Source organism: Gopherus flavomarginatus, chromosome 20 (assembly GCF_025201925.1).
Source record: "Gopherus flavomarginatus isolate rGopFla2 chromosome 20, rGopFla2.mat.asm, whole genome shotgun sequence".
In the NCBI taxonomy this organism is placed as follows: Eukaryota; Metazoa; Chordata; order Testudines; family Testudinidae; genus Gopherus; species Gopherus flavomarginatus.
In genome coordinates this window covers 1,397,862-1,419,862 of record NC_066636.1, presented here as the reverse complement: position 1 = coordinate 1,419,862, position 22,001 = coordinate 1,397,862, and the positions used below count along the sequence as shown (strand labels likewise).

Here is a 22,001-nt window from a genome sequence, read left to right as displayed (position 1 = left end):
AGGAACTGGTGCAGGAAATTGCGAGCCCGTTAGCGAGAATTTTTAAGCAATCGATAAACTCGGGGGTTGTGCCGTATGACTGGAGGATTGCTAATGTAGTTCCTATTTTTAAGAAAGGGAATAAGAGTGATCCGGGTAATTATAGGCCTGTTAGCTTGACATCTGTAGTATGTAAGGTCTTGGAAAAAATTTTAAGGGAGAAAGTAGTTAAGGACATAGAGGTCAATGGTAATTGTGACGAATTGCAACACGGATTTACTAAAGGTAGATCGTGCCAAACCAATCTGATCTCCTTCTTTGAGAAGGTGACGGATTACTTAGATAAAGGAAATGCGGTAGATATAATTTACCTAGATTTCAGTAAGGCGTTCGACACGGTTCCGCATGGGGAACTGTTAGTTAAATTGGAAAAGATGGGAGTGAATATGAAAGTTGTAAGGTGGATAAGGAACTGGTTAAAGGGGAGACTCCAGCGGGTCGTATTGAAAGGTGAACTGTCGGACTGGAAGGAGGTCACCAGTGGAGTCCCTCAGGGATCGGTTTTGGGACCGATCTTATTTAACCTTTTTATTACTGACCTTGGCACAAAGAGCGGGAATGTGCTAATAAAGTTTGCGGATGACACGAAGCTGGGGGGTATTGCTAACACGGAGAAGGACAGGGATACTATTCAGGAAGATCTGAACCACCTTCTAAACTGGAGTAATAGAAATAGGATGAAATACAATAGTGAAAAGTGCAAGGTCATGCATTTAGGAATTAATAATAAGAATTTTGGATATACGTTGGGGGCGCATCAGTTGGAAGCGACGGAGGAGGAGAAGGACCTTGGGGTACTAGTTGATAGCAGGATGACTATGAGTCGCCAATGTGATACGGCTGTTAAAAAAGCAAATGCGATTTTGGGATGCATCAGGCGGGGTATTTCCTGCAAGGATAAGGAGGTGTTAGTACCGTTATATAAGGCGTTGGTGAGACCCCATCTGGAATACTGTGTGCAGTTCTGGTGTCCCATGTTCAAGAAGGATGAATTCCAACTGGAACAGGTTCAGAGACGGGCTACAAGGATGATCCGAGGAATGGAAAAACTGCCTTATGAAAGGAGACTCAAAGAGCTTGGCTTGTTTAGCCTGGCCAAAAGAAGGCTGAGGGGGGATATGCTCGCTCTATATAAATATATCAAGGGGGTTAACGTTAGGGAGGGAGAGGAATTATTTAAGTTTAGTACTAATGTAGACACGAGGACGAATGGGTATAAACTGGATATTAGGAAGTTTAGACTTGAAATTAGACGAAGGTTTCTGACCATTAGGGGAGTGAAGTTCTGGAATAGCCTTCCGAGGGAAGTAGTAGGGGCAAAAGACTTTCCTGGCTTTAAGACAAAGCTTGATAAGTATATGGAGGGGATGTTATGATAGGATCGTTAATTTGGGCAATTGATCTTGAATTACCACCAGACAGGTCTGCTCAATGGTCTGCGGGGAGATGTTGGATGCGATGGGTACTGAGTTGCTGCAGAGAATTCCTTCTTGGGTGCTAGCTGGTGACTCTTGCCCACATGCTCAGGGTTTAGCTGATCGCCATATTTGGGGTCGGGAAGGAATTTTCCTCCAGGGCGGATTGGCAGGTGCCCTGGAGGTTTTTCGCCTTCCCCTGCAGCGTGGGGCACGGGTCACTTGCTGGTGGTTTCTCTGCAGCTTGAGGTCTTCAAACCATTTTTGAGGATTTCAATAACTCGGTCCTGGGATAGGGGTTGTTATAAAATTGGATGGGTGGGGTTCTGTGGCCTGCCTTGTGCAGGAGGTCAGACTAGATGATCAGATTGGTCCCTTCTGACCTATGAGTCTATGAGTCTATGGTGAAGGGGGAAGGGAACCTGCCCCCATTAATGGATGCACAGTCCCACTGAGGACCCAAAGGAGGCAGCTCCCAGCTTTCACTTACAGGTGGGGACCGGAGTGAGAGTCAGGGACAGCCCCCCCCGAGGCCAAAGGACCTTCCATCCTAGTAAGGGGCAATGAAAGGCCATGGCCTATGTGGAGGTGGGAGGGGCTTGTTGTGAGGGGTGTGGCCTTGGAGTAAAGAGGGTGGGGCTAAGTCTCCACATCCTGGATCCCGCACTTCAGGTTTGCCGGGACAGCGATATCTGCAAAGGACAGAAGAAGAGACAAGCGTTAGACAGACGCAATAGGGGTCCTGGCCTCCTCTACGCCATCCACGGCCCACAGCTGGGAACAGAACCCAGGCGTCCTGGCTCCCAGCCCCCAGCTGCTCTAACCCACCAACCCTCCTCTCTCCCTGCCCTGGGAGAGAACCCAGGAGTCCTGGCTCCCCACCCCCTCCTCTAACCCACCAGACCCCACCACTCTCCCTGGGAGAGAACCCAGGAGTCCTGGCTCCCTACCCCCTCCTCTAACCCACCAGACCCCACCACCCTCCCTGGGAGAGAACCCAGGCGTTGTGGCTCCCCTACCCACTGCCCGCTGCTCGAACCCACCAACCCTCCTCCCTTCCAGCCCCGGGAGAGAACCCAGGCATCCGGGCTACCAGCCTCACCAGTTTTCTTGGGCTGAGGCAGATTCAAGTTGTTCATCAGCTGGACAAAGGCCTCGCGGCTCTGGGTCAGTCGGGGGTTCAGGGTCCTCTCTTCCTCCACAGTGGACACCGTCTGGCCTGCAGGAGGCGCCAGGGGGCGGGTGAGATACAGCACCAGCAGGGGGAGCCCCCACCCGGCTCCCTGGAGCACAGCGCCCCCTAGCGCCGGGCTGGGGCATCGGGGCCAGCCCTGCCTGCCCCTACTCAGCCCCACCCCCCGCAGCACAGTGCCCCCTAGCGCTGCGCTCGGACTCACCCGTGTAGTCGTGGGCGGGGTAGATCAGACAGTCTCCGGGAGCGTGAAGATTTTCTCGTGCACGGAGCGGTACAGGGTCTCCGGGGAGCCTGGGGGCGTGGAGAGAAGTGGGTCCTGGTTACCACAGGGTGGGGGGGTGGTCACAGCCCATCGCCTGGCATGGCACCCCAACATCCCCCCCAGTGCCCTGTGGGAACCCCAGCTCCCTCTTGCCATATCTCCCAGCACAGCACCTGCCCATCCCTCCAGTGCCCCTTCGCTGAAGCCCCCGGCACAGCACCCCCAACGCCCTCTGGCTGAACCCCCTGGCAGGGCACCCCCACCACCCCCACAGCACCCACTGGCTGAGCCCCAGAGACATACCCTGCCATCCCCTTGGCAACCAGCAGCCATGTTCCTCATCGCTATGGCAACTGCTGGGCACCACCTGGAGATGTCCCCCATCGCCATGGCGGCCACCATCATATCCCAGGGAGGTATCCTCTTGTGCCCATGGTAACCATGCACCAGCCCTCCAAGAAACCCCCCTGCCCCCCCCCCGCAGCTTGCCCTCACCCTGCTGGAAGTCGGTGCGGCCGCAGCCCCGGATCAGCAGGGCGTCCCCGGTGAAGGCCATGGTCCTGTCACTGAGCACGTAGGTCAGGCAGCCGTCCGTGTGTCCGGGGTGGAGCGGGCTTCCAGGGCCTGCAGACAGGGGAGCCAGTGACATGACCCTCCATGGGACCCAAGAGTCCTGGCTCCCAGCCCCCCCGTTTTAACCACTAGGCCCCACTCCCCTCCCAGAGCCAGGGAGAGAACCCAAGAGTCCGAGCTCCCAGCCACCCCCGTTCTAACCACTAGACACCACTCCCCTCCCAGCACCAAGGAGAGAACCCAGGAGTCCGGGCTCCCAGCCGCAGTGCCCAGGTGACATACAAAGGCCCCAAATTCCAGGGCGTGGCCCTTGCGGATGAGGATGTCGGCCAAGGCCCCGCTGTCCTGGGAGATCACGCTGCGGCAGCCTGGCAGCATCTTCTTCAGCAGCCCGGTGCCCGTGACGTGGTCGGCGTGGCAGTGGGTGTTGGCTGCGCGGAGCAGAACCAGGGATTTACAGACGGGAACCCGACCCATCCCCCCCACCAAGCCAGCCGGTCCCTGCCCTGGGGCTGGATTAGGGCCAGTGCCCCCTAGAAAGGAAAGGCCCCATTCCCTGTTCTCCACCCCCTGAGCCAGCCAGTCCCTGCCCTGGGGCTGGGTCTGAGCCAGCACCCCTGTCATAACCTATTCCCAGATTTCGACCTTAGCGTCCAAAATATGGGGGTTAGCATGAAAACCTCCAAGCTTAGTTACCAGCTTGGACTTGGTAAAGCTGCCACCACCCAAAAAATTAGAGTGTTTTGGGGCACTCTGGTCCCCCCAAAAACCTTCCCTGGGGACCCCAAGACCCAAATCCCTTGAGTCTCACAACAAAGGGAAATAAACCTTTTCCCTTCCCCCCTCCAGGTGTTCCTGGAGAGATACACAGAAGCAAACTCCGTGAATCTAAACAGAGGGATTCCACCCTCTCTCTTTCCAGTCCTGAAAACAGAAGTACTTCCCTCTTCACCCAGAGGGAATGCAAAGTCAGGCTAGTAAATCTAACACACACAGATTTCCCCCTGACTTCTTCCTCCCACCAATTCCCTGGTGAGCACAGACTCAATTCCCTGGAGTCCCCACTAAAGAAAAACTCCAACAGGTCTTAAAAGAAAGCTTTATATAAAAAGAAAGAAAAATACATAAAAATGGTCTCTCTGTATTAAGGTGACAAATACAGGGTCAATTGCTTAAAAGAAATATGAATAAACAGCCTTATTCAAAAAGAATACAATTCAAAACATTCCAGCAACTATACCATGTAAATACAAAAGAAAAAAACAATAACCCCTAATGTATTATGATCTCTGTACTCACAACTTGGAAACAGAAGATTAGAAAGCAGGAAACAGAAATCCTCTCATAGCCGAGAGAGAGACAGGCAGAAGACAAAGAACTCAGACACAAACTTCCCTCCACCCAGATTTGAAAAAGTCTTGTTTCCTGATTGGTCCTCTGGTCAGGTGTTTCAGGTACTTCTTTCCAGGTGAAAGAGACATTAACCCTTAGCTATCTGTTTATGACTAACCCCCTAGAGAGGACAGGCCCTGACCCCATTCCCTTCCACAACGCGAGAGTCCCCATCCCAACCCCCTGGGAGCTGCTCTCACCTGCATACAGTAAGTTGAGGCCCAGCTCCTTCACCAGCTCCGCGTCCCGCTTGGCCGTCTCCAGAACTGGGTCGACCAGAACCGCCTCCTTGGTCTTCAGGTCCGCGAGCAGGTAGGTGTAGGTGCAGCTCACGGGCTCAAAGAGCTGTGGAGGGGAGGTGCGGTTAGCACCGGCAGGGGAGTGGGGTCTAGTGGTTAGAGCGCCGGCAGGAAGGACAGAGCCAGGACTCCTGGGTTCTATCCCCAGTTCTTGGAAGTTAAGTGAGCTCTAGTGGTTAGAGCAGGGGGCTGGGAGCCAGGACTCCTGGGTTCTCTCCCTGACTCTGGGAAGGGAGTCGGGGCTGATGGTTAGAGCAGGGGGGCTGGGAGCCAGGACTCCTGGGTTCTCTCCCTGGCTCTCGGAGGGGAGTGGGGTCTGGTGGTTAGATCAAGAGGCTGGGATCCAGGACTCCTGGGTTCTCTCCCTGACTCTGGGAAGGGAGTGGGGGCTGATGGTTAGAGCAGCGGGGCTGGGAGCCAGGACTCCTGGGTTCTCTCCCTGGCTCTCGGAGGGGAGTGGGGTCTGGTGGTTAGATCAGGAGGCTGGGATCCAGGACTCCTTGGCTCAGTTCCTTTCCCTCCCCGTCTCCATCATGGCATCAGTTGTGGTTGGTAAATCTCTCCCTCCCAGATATAACCACCCCCGACAGCCCAGCAGGAGTTACCGTCTCTTCACACCCAGCAGCTCCGTCTCCCCAGCCCTGCACTCAGGCCTGTTATTGCCACGGCACGTTCCCAGCCTGCTCTGGGGGGTCCGAAATCATCCCCATCCCCCTCCCACCCCCCTGAGCCCACACAGGCCGGGTAACCACAGCGCAGCCAGGAGGGAATGTTCACATCACGCCCCCGGGGATCCACAGGCAACAGGACTGCACAGTATTCGCTCATCTCTAGAGAACCCAGGAGTCCTGCTCTCATCACTAGACCCCACTCCCCTCTCAAAGCCCCACAGAGAAAACCCAGGAGTCCAGGCTCCCATTTTCCACCACCAGACCCCACTCTCCTCCCAGAGCAGGGGCTAGAACCCAGGAGTCCTGGCTCTCAGCCACCCTGCTCTAACCACTAGACTCTGTTCCCCTCTCAGAGCTTGGAATAGAACCCAGGAGTCCTGGCTCCCAGCCACCCCCGTTCTAACCACTAGACACCACTCCCCTCCCAGCACCAAGGAGAGAACCCAGGAGTCCGGGCTCCCAGCCGCAGTGCCCAGGTGACATACAAAGGCCCCAAATTCCAGGGCGTGGCCCTTGCGGATGAGGATGTCGGCCAAGGCCCCGCTGTCCTGGGAGATCACGCTGCGGCAGCCTGGCAGCATCTTCTTCAGCAGCCCGGTGCCCGTGACGTGGTCGGCGTGGCAGTGGGTGTTGGCTGCGCGGAGCAGAACCAGGGATTTACAGACGGGAACCCGACTCATCCCCCCCACCAAACCAGCCGGTCCCTGCCCTGGGGCTGGATTAGGGCCAGTGCCCCCTAGAAAGGAAAGGCCCCATTCCCTGTTCTCCACCCCCTGAGCCAGCCAGTCCCTGCCCTGGGGCTGGGTCTGAGCCAGCACCCCTGTCATAACCTATTCCCAGATTTCGACCTTAGCGTCCAAAATATGGGGGTTAGCATGAAAACCTCCAAGCTTAGTTACCAGCTTGGACTTGGTAAAGCTGCCACCACCCAAAAAATTAGAGTGTTTTGGGGCACTCTAGTCCCCCCAAAAACCTTCCCTGGGGACCCCAAGACCCAAATCCCTTGAGTCTCACAACAAAGGGAAATAAACCTTTTCCCTTCCGCCCTCCAGGTGTTCCTGGAGAGATACACAGAAGCAAACTCTGTGAATCTAAACAGAGGGATTCCACCCTCTCTATTTCCAGTCCTGAAAACAGAAGTACTTCCCTCTTCACCCAGAGGGAATGCAAAGTCAGGCTAGTAAATCTAACACACACAGATTTCCCCCTGACTTCTTCCTCCCACCAATTCCCTGGTGAGCACAGACTCAATTCCCTGGAGTCCCCACTAAAGAAAAACTCCAACAGGTCTTAAAAGAAAGCTTTATGTAAAAAGAAAGAAAAATACATAAAAATGGTCTCTCTGTATTAAGGTGACAAATACAGGGTCAATTGCTTAAAAGAATATTGAATAAACAGCCTTATTCAAAAAGAATACAATTTAAAGCACTCCAGCAACTACAGACATGTAAATACAAAAGAAAAAAACAATAACTCGTATTGTTTTTATGATCTCTGTACTCACAACTTGGAAACAGAAGATTAGAAAGCAGGAAACAGAAATCTTCTCATAGCCGAGAGAGCGTACAGGCAGAAGACAAAGAACAAAGGACTCACACACAAACTTCCCTCCACCCAGATTTGAAAAAGTCTGGTTTCCTGATTGGTCCTCTGGACAGGTGTTTCAGGTACATCTTTCCAGGTGAAAGAGACATTAACCCTTAGCTATCTGTTTATGACTAACCCCCTAGAGAGGACAGGCCCTGACCCCATTCCCTTCCACAACGCGAGAGTCCCCCCATCCCAACCCCCTGGGAGCTGCTCTCACCTGCATACAGTAAGTTGAGGCCCAGCTCCTTCACCAGCTCCACGTCCCGCTTGGCCGTCTCCAGAACTGGGTCGACCAGAACCGCCTCCTTGGTCTTCAGGTCCGCGAGCAGGTAGGTGTAGGTGCAGCTCACGGGCTCAAAGAGCTGTGGAGGGGAGGTGCGGTTAGCACCGGCAGGGGAATGGGGTCTAGTGGTTAGAGCGCCGGCAGGAAGGACAGAGCCAGGACTCCTGGGTTCTATCCCCAGTTCTTGGAAGTTAAGTGAGGTCTAGTGGTTAGAGCAGGGGGCTGGGAGCCAGGACTCCTGGGTTCTCTCCCTGACTCTGGGAAGGGAGTGGGGGCTGATGGTTAGAGCAGGGGGGCTGGGAGCCAGGACTCCTGGGTTCTCTCCCTGGCTCTCGGAGGGGAGTGGGGTCTGGTGGTTAGATCAAGAGGCTGGGATCCAGGACTCCTTGGCTCAGTTCCTTTCCCTCCCCGTCTCCATCATGGCATCAGTTGTGGTTGGTAAATCTCTCCCTCCCAGATATAACCACCCCCGACAGCCCAGCAGGAGTTACCGTCTCTTCACACCCAGCAGCTCCGTCTCCCCAGCCCTGCACTCAGGCCTGTTATTGCCACGGCACGTTCCCAGCCTGCTCTGGGGGGTCCGAAATCATCCCCATCCCCCTCCCACCCCCCTGAGCCCACACAGGCCGGGTAACCACAGCGCAGCCAGGAGGGAATGTTCACATCACGCCCCCGGGGATCCACAGGCAACAGGACTGCACAGTATTCGCTCATCTCTAGAGAACCCAGGAGTCCTGCTCTCATCACTAGACCCCACTCCCCTCTCAAAGCCCCACAGAGAAAACCCAGGAGTCCAGGCTCCCATTTTCCACCACCAGACCCCACTCTCCTCCCAGAGCAGGGGCTAGAACCCAGGAGTCCTGGCTCTCAGCCACCCTGCTCTAACCACTAGACTCTGTTCCTCTCTCAGAGCTTGGAATAGAACCCAGGAGTCCTGGCTCCCAGCCACCCTGCTCTAACCACTAGACTCTGTTCCCCTCTCAGAGCTTGGAATAGAACCCAGGAGTCCTGGCTCCCAGCCACCCTGCTCTAACCACTAGACTCTGTTCCCCTCTCAGAGCTTGGAATAGAACCCAGGAGTCCTGGATCCCAGCCCACCCCGCTCTAACCCATAGACCCCACTCCCCGCCCAGAGATGGGAAGAAAATGCAGGAGTCCTGGCTCCCAGCCCCCCTACTCTAACCATCAGTCCTCACTCCCCTCGCAGAGCCAGGGAGAGAACCCAAGAGTCCTGGCTCCCACTCCTTCGCTCTAACTCAAAGACCTCACTCCCTTCTCAGAGCCGGGGAGAGAACCCAGGAGTCCTGGCTCCCAGCCCCCATGCCCGGAACTCACCTGTCAGAACAGCAGCTCCTGGCCCTGGCCACGGCAGGTGCAGTGTGGTCTCAGGGTCATGGCCAGGGCAGGCTGGTGGCTGGAGCCTTGGGTGATGCGCTGGTGCCAGGCTCGCGGGGGGGGGGGTCTTTAAATGCCAGATGGTGGGGGCGGGCGGGCAGGGAGGACAGGGCAGCTTGGAGATCTTAAAGTGGTTGGAGCTGTGGGATGGGGCTGGGAGCCAGGACTCCTGGGTTCTCTCCCTGGCTCTGGGAGGGGAGTGAGGTCTAGTGGTTAGAACAGATGTAGCTTGGAGCCAGGACTCCTTGGCTCTGTTCCTTTCCCTCCCCATCTCCATCATGGCATCAGTTGTGGTTGGTAAATCTCTCCCTCCCAGATATAATCACCCCCGACAGCCTAGCAGGAGTTACCGTCTCTTCACACCCAGCAGCTCTGTCTCCCCAGCCCTGCACCCAGGCCTGTTATTGCCACGGCACTTCCCAGCCTGCTCCTGGGGGCCCAAAATCATCCCCCCCTCCAAGTCCACACAGACCAGGTAACCCTGGCGCAGCCAGGAGGGAATGATCACGTCACGCCCCAGGGACTGGCCCCCGGGGACCCACAGACAATGGGACTGCACAGTATTCGCTCATCTCTAGAGAACCCAGGAGTCCTGGCTCCCAGCCCCCTGCTCTGACCCCTCTCTCCTCCCAGAGCCAGAGAGTGAACCCAGGCGTCCTGGCTCCTAACCAGTCTAACTCCCCTCCTTTTCCCTTGCGGTGTAGTAGCACTGAACTCGGCCCTTTCAGCCGTTTGGGACGGTGACAGTCGTGGCAGGCAGGATTCTCTCACCTGCCCTCTTGGGGACCCCTGCCCCCCCAACAGAGTCTCCCTGTCTGCTAGGGAAGCCCTGGTCACTGGCTGGCAAGGGGCACCCTCCGGCCTCGGCCAGATCTCTAGGCTGCCCTGCTTCCAAATCTGTGTTTTTTTTCTTTTCAGGAAGCAGCTGAGCTGTTTGCAGAGTGGCTGGGGAGAGCTAATGAGTTGGGGATGGGGGAGCCCGGACTCCTGGGTTCTCTCCCTGGCTCTGGGAAGGGAAGGGAAGGGAAAGGGAGGGGCGGAGCCAGGATTCCTGGGTTCTATCTCCAGTTCCGGCAGGTCCTTCCCCCTCTTTGAGTCTCAGTTTCCCTGCCTTGCAGCAGGCTGATCATTCCAAGCCAGTGGGTTGGCTCCAACCCCCTGGGGATGGGACAGTTAATTTTAGGGTGACCAAACAGCAAGTGTGAAAAATCGAGATGGGGGTGGGGGGTAATAGAAGCCTATATAAGAAAAAGACCCCCAAATCAGGACTGTCCCTATAAAATTGGGACATCTGGTCACCCTAGTTAATTTCAATGGAGCTGGATGTTCAGGGAGACATGCAGCAGGGTGGGGGATCCACACAGAGCCACAAACAACACCCCCCCGGCCCCCAAGCCACCCCTGCCACCCACTTCAGGCACCTGTCCTCCTGGGCACAGGGTCCTTTTCTCAAGGGTGCCGACTCCAATTCCCCACCAGGTGGGCGACTGGCTAGGTCGGGGGGTGCGAAATCAGACACTCGAAGACATGTCAGCCTGGAAGGGACCTCGCTCAGCCATCCAGCCCAGTCCCCTGCACCGGCAGGGGTTGTCCCACCTGTTCTTCAAAACCTCCAGGGATGGAGATTCCACAACCTCCCTGGGCAATTTACCCCGGTGCTTAACCACCCTGACAGGTACGAAGATTTTCCTAATGCCCAACGTAAACCTCCCTTGCTGCAGTTTAAGCCCATTGCTCCTTGTCCTGTCCTCAGTGCACAAGAACAATCTGTCACCCTCCTCTTAACCTTTTATGTACTTAAAGATCGTTATGTCGTCCCCCTGCCTCCGTCTTCTCTTCTCCCGACTGATTTCAATCTGCCCTCGAAGGCCACGTTTTCTAGACCATTCATCGTTTTTGTTGCTCTCCCCTGGACTCTCTCTGATTTGCCCACATTTTTCCTCGCATGCGATGCCCAGAACTGGACGCAAGACTCCAGCTGAGGCCGTATCAGCGTGGCTCAGAGCTGAAGAATCACTTCTCGTGTCTTGCTTACAACACTCCTGATGAGACATCCCAGAAGAACGGCCTCTGGTTTTGTCACATCATGGCACTGGTGATTCACATTTCGCTTGTGATCCAGTCTGACCCCCGGATCCCTTCCCGCAGTGCTCCTTCCTAGGCAGCCACTTCCCATTCTGTGTGTGCAACTGATTGTTCCTTCCGAAGTGAAGCACTTGGCATTTGTCCTGATTGAATTTCATCTTATTTATTTCAGACCATTTCTCCAGTTTGTCCAGATCATTTTGAATCTTAATCCTGTCCTCCAACGCACTAGTGTGACAAAATGGGGGACTTTCTTAGTGTTTTGCATGAACACTGTGTGTGCCTCAGTTTCCCTGCGTGCTGCATATGTAACAATGGGGTGGGAGGGGGTTTGTGGTTGCAGGGGACCAGGAGTGACCTTGTCTAGCAGATGGGACCCCAGACACCAGCCTGGAGATTGGAAGCCAGCGGGTTATGGCCAGTGGGGGGACAATGGGCTGAGGAGAGAGGGAGTCGGGGGACCTGACCAGCCAGGGCGAACAAAGGACAGAAGAGAAGGGCCCTGGTGGCCTGTTCACCTGGGACTGAAGACCAAGGGCAGAGGAGGGGCTGATGGGGGAGGGGATTTAGGGGACTTGGCTGGAAGGAGGGGTCTGGGCAGGGGACAAGGAGCAGCCGGACCCATGAGGATGGGGACAGACCCAGCTGGCCGGGGCTGAGACTGGCCAGGCCCGAGGGCCCTGAGAACTGCCTGGGCTGGGTCCAGACGTTCAATAAACGTCCTGTGTGATGCTGGCGGAGTCACTGCACCTAGAGATCAGGGGTGTTGCTCCCCCGGGGTGGGGGCCCAGAGCGAGGGGACTCCTGGGGGGCCCACAGCAGAGCCAGACGGCTGGGGGCTCAGAGAAGTGTGGTTCCAGGAGGTGCTGGAGCTCAGGGCTTAACTCCCATGAGAGATCGTGACCCCCAAGAAGGGCTGTCACACTGGGGGGTTCGTCCCAGGGGCTGTACAAAGCCGAGAGAACCCAGGGCCTGGGAGTCCGTGACAGCTTGCAACCCCTCCCAGCTTGGTGTTGTCCTCAGACTATATAAGTGTGTTCTCCAGGCCCTTATCCAAATCACTGAACAGAACCAGATCCAGGACAGATCCCTCCAGGACCCCACTCGAGGGGTCCTTCCAACTTGACTGCGACTCACTGATTACTCTCTGGGAGCGGTTTTCCAACCAGTTGTGCACCCAGCTTAGAGCAGGTTTGTCTAGGTTGGATTTCTCTGGTTTGTTTATGAGAAGGTCATGTGAGACTGCATCAAAAGCCTTACTCAAGTCAAGATATACCACGTCTACCGCTTCCCCCACATCCACCAGGCTTGTTACCCTGTCAAAGAAGGATCTGAGGTTGGCTTGACACGATTTGTTCCTGACAAATCCGTGCTGAGTGTTACTTATCACCTTAGTATTGTCTAGGTGCACACAAACGGGTTGTGTGATTATTTGCTCCGTTATCTTTCCGGGTATGAAAGTGAAGCTGACTTGTTTGTAATTCGCTGGGTTGTGTTTATTCCCCTTTTCATAGCTAGGTAAAATATTTGCCCTTTTCCAGTCCTCTGGGATCTCTCCGTCAGTCCTCCAGGAGTTCTCACAGAGAATCGCTAGTGGCTCAGAGGTCTTTTCAACTGGTTCCTTACGTACCCAAGGACAGATTTCGTCAGGCCCTGCCGACTTGAAGACATGGAACTTAGCTAAGTACTTCTTAACTCGCTCTTTTCCTATTGTAGCCTCAGCTCCTGCCCCACGTCTGCTGACGTTCACTGTGGTAGTCGACTGGTGACACCAAAAGGGCAGTCGCTTCGTTTTTTGTTACTGGCTTTCCCTCCTCACTGAGTAACGGGCCTGTCCCATCCATTGGCTGATCTCTGCCGTTTCCTCTGCAGCGTGAGCTCTCATTTCCTGATCCCTTTCGCCCAAGCTTCCTTCCACCTTCACGTTCTCAACCAGTTCCTCCCTTCAGGTCAGAACCAAATCCAGAACCGCCCCGCCGCCTCGCGGCTTTCACCAAAGCTGTCTCCAGTGTATTCCAAGATCTGTGCCTGGCTGTGTTATTTTCCCAACTGATCTCTGGGTGGTTGAAATCCCCCAGCACCACCACGTCCTGGGCTTTGCATGATTTTGTGAGTTGTTTAAGAAAAGCCTCATTCATCTCTTCTTCCTGGTTAGCAGGTCTAGAGCCAACCTTTCCATGGCACCCCCCCGCTCCCCCCCCCCCAGGTTTTACCCCCTTTATCCCTACCCGGAGACTTTCAAAAAGGCCATCTCCTATTCCCATCTCAGGCTCAGAGCAGGTGCAGACACCTTGGCTATCCCTGCCTGCCTGAGTAAACTGTGCCCTTCTGCACCGATATTGCAGTCACGGGACTTAACCTGTCAAGTCACTGTGATGCATCTTCTGTCGTAATCGGGGTCATTCACTGGGATCTCCAGCCCTTCCTGTTTATTCCCCATTCGCCGTGCATTAGCACACAGGCATCTTGCACGTTCACTAGATTTGCCCTCTAGTGTCTCCTCTGCCCACATGCACCTCAGATTCCAACCCGTCGCCCAGTCTCTGTAGTGAGGAGTCACCCCTGGGCACTGAACATTGTTTAAAGCCCATTTCACTAGGTCAGCCACCCTGCACCCAAAGAGCCCCGTCCCCTTCCTTGGTAGGTGGCGCTGACCCCTGCTCAGTGTCCTTCCATGGGATATGGGTTCTGCCACTTTCCCCCCACCCACCTTGGCTAGCATCACATACCCTCAGCCCAACACACCTGTGGGCCTGCTATAAACATGGGGCAGGGGGGTGGGAACTGGAGAACTGGCCACATTCTGGATTTCACAGGTCAATTGGGTGAGAGCAGGGGGGCCTGGGAGCCAGAACTCCTGGGTTCTCTCCCCAGCTCTGGGAGGGGAGTGGGGGCTGGTGGGTAAAAGCAGGGGGGGCTGGGAGCCAGGACTCCTGGGTTCTCTCCCAGCTCTGGGAGGGGAGTGGGGTCTAATGGTTAGAGCAGGGGCATCTGGGAGCCTGGACTCCTGCATTCTATCCTGGTTTGGGGAGGGGAAAGGACTCTAGTGGTTAGACCAAGTGGGCTCTAGGACCCAGGGCTACTTGGTTCTATCCCCAGCTGTCCTGCACAGCTTTCCCCTCTTTCTGTCTCAGTTTCCCTCACTGTATAATAGGGTTGAGGTGCCTGACTTAGTTTCCCCAGGGATGGAAAGGTTTGTCAGGGTCCACTAACTCACCTGTGTTAATTGCTCTGAGATCCAGTCCTGGAAGCCACCACAGAAAATGCTGCCAGAGCAGCTTGGGTGCCAGGCTCCCTACTCGGGGGAGGGGGAGATTCTGTGCAAAATACCCGAAAAGTTCTACACACAACATTGTAACCCACTATGCACCGTGTCAGAATAATCCCACGTCAGCCCCTCACTTTCAGCTATTCTGGTAATTTATTGCAAAAGCCCTGTCAGCGAGTCTGTCTGTCACGACACAGACGATGTCCCAGGAGCAGAGAGGGACAGAACCCCCTGCGCCCACGTGGATCCTTGCTGCAGGCTCATGGGGTAGGTTACCCAGAAGCACGAGCCTGGGGGAGGAGGGGGAGGCAGAGAGAACACATTAGCACAGTGGGGTCTGTCCCAATTCTTTCCCAGGCGGAGATGAGGGGGGTCCCTGGTTCTCAGACCCTTCCTCAGCTTCCTCTCCCTCATCAGGATCCTTGTCCCCTGGACCATTCCCCCTCGGCTGCCCCCCCCCCAGGGTACAGCCCTGTGCCCTCATCTCTCCCTTCCCCATCCCACTGCCCCCCCCCCAGGCTCCAACAACCCCCACTCTACCACTGGGGAACCTCTCCTCCCCCACTCCACTGGGGGCCCTCTGCTTCCCCCTTCCACCCCAACTGACCCCTTACTTGCCTGGCCCACCCCCACGTCCCTAGCACAGGGAGCCGGAGAACCCTGCTCCTGGAGAAGAGGACCTGCCTGCGCAGCATGAAACTTGGGAGGGGGGAATAGGTGCCCCCCACTCTCCTGAAATGGCCCCCTTGGCCAACCCACCCCCATGGTTTCTCCACAGCCGCTTGGGTCAGCCTCACGCCTCTGCAGGTCAGGCACAGTGACATGGACAAGGGGCACACACGGGGGATGCCTCCCAGTGGGGAGCGCAGGCCCCTGGCTGCACGGAGGTTGGGGGTGGTAATTTACATCCCCCCAGCTGCTCCCAGCACGCCTGCTGCCAGCGAAGTGTACATGGCCCCTCACATTCCTTCCCCAGCAGAATCTTGTATTCTGCAGGGAAACAACAAAAATCTGGGGGGGACCCAAATTCTGCACATGTGCAGTGGTGCACAATTGCCCCCAGGAGCATCTCACAGCTGCTGGCTGGCTAAGGTGTCCAACCTCCCTTATTTACTCACCCAGACCCTCTTGGTAGCCGAGAAGGGAGCCCCTTTCATAGCACTGGTCCCTTCCCAGCATGCCTCGCTGCCAGCTTACAACACCCATCAACCCTGGGGACTACATCTCCCACAATTCCTTTCTGCCAGGGCTGCAGCCTTACAAGGGCAGCCCCCCCTTCTTGGAGGGGGTGTCTGGGGATGGCTCTATCCCAGCCCCATGGAGTTCACCAGGCAGAAAGACCTTTCCCACTCCCGCTGGGTCAAAACCCTACCAGCATTGCGCCTGGCTCTGGGGTGGTGTCCAGCTGGCTGGACCTGTTTGCAGGGGTCAGGGTGGGTGGGAACAGACCAAGGGGTGGGGGGGTCCCTTTTTTAAGATGTGTGGGATGTGGCCAGGGCTTACCCCTCCCTGGAAAGGAAGGAAGGGAAAAGGAAAACCTATCATGATGAGAGGAAGGACAGGGGGCGAGTTCAGATCTCGGGAGTGGGGGAAAGGGATGGAAGCCACTTCTGCCTCCCCTCTTGCCAAGACCATGTGCAGGCTCCTGCTGCTGTTCCTGGGGCGGGAGGCGAGGGGGTCTGGGGCCCCTGGAGTATATGGGGAAAGAGCAAATCCAGGGACCAGGCTGGGAAAAGGGAGGGGACAGCACCCTCGGGTGGGTAACTGCAGTAACATGGTGGTTCCATGGGCCCATCGCACCCGGCCTCCTGCCTTGTGAAGCAAACTCAAGTCCAGTGCGTCCAACACAACTTTATTATCTCCCCAGTGGTTCATTTCCAACCCCATCCTGTCCCCCTCAAGACTGAGCCACAGTCACAGACAGGGGCCTCCCCTCCCAGTCCAGAGTGGGGGAGCCCCACTCCCGGCCCGGAGGTGCCGACACCCCACGGAGCAGAGACAGTCCAGCTAGTGCAAACAGCAAGCAGAGGGAGCCCTGCAGAGCGGGTTGGAAGCAGGGCCTAACAGAACCGAGCAGGGGCCGCCCGGGCACCCTGTCATTCAAATAGAGACTATGGGGGACTGGGGCCTCTCTCAGACCCCAACACCGGCTTCCAGGGTTCCCCACTGTCTGCACATCAGGCTCAGGGAATGGGGGGGGCTTTGCTCCCCCATGGAGGCTAGGGGGATCCTCCCACCCCACAGAAAATGCAGAGGAAGGTGCAAACTCCCTAATGCCCAACCGGTGGTGTTAGAGGAATTGGTGGGGACGTTGCAGCAGGGGAAGGGAAGCTTCCATGGTTGAAGATCACTAACCCTCTGCCCACTTAAGGAATGTGCCCCCCCACTCAGGACCCCAAAGAGGGAGCCCCCAGATTTTGCTTAAGGGCAGGGACCCGAGTGAGAGTCAGGGACAGCCAGCCCCAGGCCAAAGGACCTTCCATCATCATGAGGGTCAACGAGAGGGTATGGCCTATGATGAGGTGGGTGGGGCTTAACACAAGGGGCGTGGCATTGGAGAAAGAGGGCGGGGCTAAGTTGCTGCATCCTGTATCCCACACTTGAGGTTTGCTGGGACGGCAAAATCTGCAGAGGATGAAAAAAAAAAAAAAAAAAAAACAAGAAAAAACAAAACAAAACACAGACATGTTAGACAGTGATAGAGGCCCTGGCCTCGTCCATACCCCCCACTGGCCCTCAGCTGGGATAGAACCTACCCCACTCTAACCACTAGACCCCCACTCCCCTCCCACCCCCGGCAGAGAACCCAGGTGTCCTGGCTCCCAGTCTCACCAATTTGTTGGGGTTCAGGAAGGTTCAAACTGTTCATCAGCTGGACAAAGGCCTCACGGCTCTGGGTCAGTCGGGGGTTCAGGGTCCTCTCTTCCTCCACAGTGGACACCGTCTGGCCTGCAGGGGGCACCAGGGGGCGGGTGAGATACAGCACCAGCAGGGGGAGCCCCCATCCGGCTCCCCAGAGCACAGCACCCCCTAGTGCCGGACTGGGGCATCGGGGCCAGCCCTGCCTGCCCCTACTGAGCCCCACCCCCCGCAGCACAGCGCCCCCTAGCGCCGCGCTTGGACTCACCCGTGTAGTCGTGGGCGGGGTAGATCAGACAGTCTCCAGGGAGTGTGAAGATTTTCTCGTGCACGGAGCGGTACAGGGTCTCCGGGGAGCCTGGGGGCGTGGAAAGAAGTGTGTCCTGATTACCACAGGGTGGGGGTGGGGTCACAGCCAATACCCTGGCATGGCACCCCAACATCCCCCCCAGTGCCCCATGGGAGCCCCAGTTCCCTCTTGTCATACCCCCCAGCACAGCACCTGCCCATCCCCCCCGTGCCCCTTCTCTGAAGCCGCTGGCACAGCACCCCCAACGCCCTCTGGCTGAACCCCCTGGCAGGGCACCCCCACCACCCCCACAGCACTGCCTGGCCAAAACTCCCTGGCATGGCAGCCCCATCATCGTCCCAGCACCCACTGCCATCAGCTTGGCAACCAGAAGCCATGTTCCCCAGGGCTATGGTGACTAGGAGGTGAACCCAGAGATGCTCCCACCATCCCCATGGCAACCACCAATCATGTCCTACAGATAACACACACATACCCCTCACCATGGCACTTCCAGGTCATGCCCAGTGGTTGTCACCATCACCATGGCAGCCACAGTCATACCAAGGGATGCACCTTCCTGTCCCCACGGTAACCATTCACTACCTCTCCTAGAAACTCCTCCCCACCAGTAATGCATTCCCCCCCCCACCCCCCCAGCTCGCCCTCACCCTGCTGGAAGTCGGTGCGGCCGCAGCCCCGGATCAGCAGGGCGTCCCCGGTGAAGGCCATGGTCCTGTCACTGAGCACGTAGGTCAGGCAGCCGTCCGTGTGTCCGGGGGTGGAGCGGGCTTCCAGGGCCTGCAGACAGGGGAGCCAGTGACATTACCCTCCATGGGACCCAAGAGTCCTGGCTCCCAGCCCCCCCAATTCTAACCACTAGGCCCCACTCCCCTCCCAGAGCTGGAGAGAGAACCCAAGAGTCTGAGCCCCCAATCCTTCCCTCCCTCCATACACATACTCTAACCACTAGACCCATCCTGCCCTCTCAGCGCCAGGGAGAGAACCCAGGAGTTTGGGCTCCCAGCCCCCCCGACCCCCCCCCCCCCGCTCTAACCCACTAGACCTCACTCCCCTCCCAGAGCCATGGAGAGACCCCAGGAGTCCGGGCTTCCAGCCCCAGTGCCCAGGTGACATACGAAGGCCCCGAATTCCAGGGCGTGGCCCTCGCGGATGAGGATGTCGGCCAAGGCCCCGCTGTCCTGGGAGATCACGCTGCGGCAGCCTGGCAGCATCTTCTTCAGCAGCCCGGTGCCCGTGACGTGGTCGGCGTGGCAGTGGGTGTTGGCTGCACGGAGCAGAACCAGGGATTTACAGACGGGAACCCGACCCATCCCCCCCACCGAGCCAGCCGGTCCCTGCCTTGGGATTGGGGCCAGTGCTCCCTAGAGACGAAAGGCCCCGTTCCCCGTTCTCCACCCCCTGAGCCAGCCAGTCCCTGCCCTGGGGCTGGATCTGAGCCAGCACCCCCTAGAGGGGACAGGCCCTGACCCCATTCCCTTCCACAACGCGAGAGTCCCCATCCCAACCCCCTGGGAGCTGCTCTCACCTGCATACAGTAAGTTGAGGCCCAGCTCCTTCACCAGCTCCGCGTCCCGCTTGGCCGTCTCCAGAACTGGGTCGATCAGAACTGCCTCCTTGGTCTTCAGGTCCGCAAGCAGGTAGGTGTAGGTGCAGCTCACAGGCTCAAAGAGCTGTGGAGGGGAGATGCAGTTAGCACCGGCAGGGGAGTGTGGTCTAGTGGTTAGAGTGCCGGCAGGCGGGACAGAGCCAGGACTCCTGGGTTCTACCCATGGTTCTGGTGCTATCCCTCCTGCCCCTCCGTCATTCCCAGCTCCAGGCTCCCTGCCAGGGGCTGCTGTTCGAGGGCTCGATGCCAAGGCAGCCAGGTGACTGGCCTGCCGCCTGCCTGGCCCTTTGCCCAGGAGAGGGATGGGAAACCAGCAGATCCGCTGCCTGGGAGCGGGACAGGAAGCCAGGAGCCGTGCAGGCAGGGCGGGGAAGTTACAGCACCGCGGATCAGATCAGACCAGCAATAAGGTGGGCTGAGCTTTCCTGACTGCCAGAGCACGTCCTTCTGCGGAGAGAACCCAGGAGTCCTGGCTCCAGCCCCGCCCCCCCTGCTCTAACCACCAGACCCCACTCCCCTCCCAGAGCCATAGAGAGAACCCAGGAGTCCTGGCTCCCGGTTCCCTCTGCTCTGATCACCAGACCCCACTCCCCCAGGAACCGGGAGGGAACCCAGGAGTCCTGGCTCCAGCCCCTCCTGCTCTAACCACCAGACCCCACTCCCCTCCCAGAGCCATAGAGAGAACCCAGGAGTCCTGGATTCCCAGCCCCCACTCCCCTCCCAGAGCCAGGGAGAGAACCCAGGAGTCCTGGCTCCCTGTCCCCTCTGCTCTGACCACCAGACCCCACTGCCCCCGGAGCCGGGGAGAGAACCCAGGCGTCCTGGCTCGCAGCCCCAGGCCCGCCGGGCTCACCTGCCGGAAGAGCAGCCCCTGGCGCTGGGCGCGGCGGGTGCAGTAGGGTCTCAGGGACAGGGCCGGGGCCAGCGCCCGCCGGGCAGCGGCCCCTGCAGAGCAGAACCGGGACAGCCACATTGCCGGGGCGGTGGGTGCCAGCTGCAGGGACGGGCCCTTTAAATGCCTGAGGCTGGGGAGGTCGGGAGGGGGCGGCGACAGGGAGCCTGGAGCCCTTAAAGGGACAGCTGCACATTGGCCGCGGGGTGGGGAGCTTGGTCCGGGGACATGGAGATGCCTCTGACATACTAGAGAAGGGTAACACCCACACAGACACCACACACACGGGAAGGGTAACACAAACAGATACACACAAATAAACACACACTAGGGAAGGGTAACAAACATACACACACACTAGGGAAGGGTAACAAACAGATACATACACACTAGGGAAGATTAAAAGAAACAGATACACACAAATACACACTAGGGAAGGGTAACACACAAATACACACAGACTAGGGAAGGGTAACACAAACAGATACACACACTAGGGAAGGGTAACACCCGCACAGAGAGACACGTGCATAGAGATACGGAGTGCCACACATGTACACACAGCGATATAATTACACGCAGGGTTCCAGATACACACACAAGTCCTCTCACAGACACACACACTCCCTGGAATACAATTATACACACAGCAGACCTGGCACATGCACACGCACACAGATAGAGATACAATTCAACGCACACTGGGCTACACACATACCTGGAGTCCCCCTCTCTGTCTCACAATGCACACAGGGTTACACTTACACACACAGCCACTCTGGGCTACAGGCACCCTGGCATAGCCCAGGTGCACTGAGAACAAGAGACAAGCACTCACAGGCCAGCCTCTTTGGATGCACACACTCCCACGCAGTAAAGACTTACCCCCTGCAACCTGTTAGTTGCACTGGTTTGTTATTGTAGGGTCTTCCAAGGACATCAGCAAACACAACGGAAGAGAATCTAACACTGGGCCCACAGCTACAGATCAAGTCCCCTTTAAATATGCAAATGAAGGTCGCAATCCCCCAGATACATCCTATCCTGATTGGTCCATTCTGCAGGACAGCTCCTGGGCTGGTTCTTTCATTTCCTGTTCCTCTTATTAACCCTACAAATACCAGATACAGGGGAGGCCGCATCGCCTACTGGAAAGAGGGCGGGGGGGGGGGTGTTGGAGCCAGGACTCCTGGGTTCTCTCCCTGGCTCTGGGAGGGGAGTAGGGGCTGGGATCCAGGACTCCTGGGTTCTCTCCCTGGCTCTGGGAGGGGAGTGATATCTAGTGGTTAGAGCAGGGCGGGCGCAGTCCACAAGGACCAGGGGACTTTGACTCTCCTTGAAGATTCTTGTCAGGCTGGTTTCTGCCCTTTGCCAAAGAGGCAGCTGAGATTAACCCTTCATCTGCCAGCCCTTTCCTTCGGGGTGGGCGCCCCCGCCGGGCAGCCCAGCTGGGAGAGGGTTAGAAACAGGGCCGGCTTTAGGCTAATTCCACCAATTCCCCTGAATCGGGCCCCGCGGCTAAGAGGGCCCCGCACCCAGTAAGAATCTCTTCCCTGGCTAAAGGCATCTTTTTAATTTTTACTCACCTGGCAGCGCTCTGGGTTTTTGGCGGCACTTCGGCGGTGGGTCCTTCGCTTGCTCTGGGTCTTTGGTGGCAGGTCCTTCAGTGCCACCGAACACACCTGGATTGAGTGAAGGACCCGCCACTGAAGTGCTGCCCAAGACTCGGAGCACCACCCGGTGAGTACAAGCCCCATGTGGTTTTTTACATTATTATTTTTTTTTAATAGTCATCCCTGCCGGGGCCCCGTCGCACTTCCTAAAGCCGGCCCTGGTTAGAAACCCAGGGAGCAGCTCAGCGCCC

At 57.1% G+C, this 22,001-nt stretch overlaps 2 protein-coding genes across 2 annotated transcripts; both read right to left on the bottom strand.

Moving 5' to 3' along the window:
- Positions 1–1,862: 1,862 nt before the first annotated feature.
- On the bottom strand, positions 1,863–21,248 carry LOC127038032 (persulfide dioxygenase ETHE1, mitochondrial-like). Its single transcript, XM_050930362.1, is given in 9 exon segments — positions 1,863–2,146; positions 2,557–2,673; positions 2,852–2,893; positions 2,896–2,940; positions 3,407–3,517; positions 3,520–3,535; positions 3,767–3,915; positions 7,654–7,798; positions 20,099–21,248. Coding segments are annotated over 9 exon segments (798 nt in total). The 5' UTR covers positions 20,219–21,248; the 3' UTR covers positions 1,863–2,093.
- LOC127038010 (persulfide dioxygenase ETHE1, mitochondrial-like) lies at positions 16,304–19,639 on the bottom strand (the record flags this gene model as incomplete). The annotated part of the gene is made up of 6 exons (XM_050930329.1): positions 16,304–17,092; positions 17,300–17,416; positions 17,595–17,684; positions 18,287–18,416; positions 18,755–18,903; positions 19,165–19,639. Coding segments are annotated over 6 exons (1,014 nt in total), but the record flags the coding sequence as incomplete, so codon positions are not given.
- Positions 21,249–22,001: the final 753 nt, after the last annotated feature.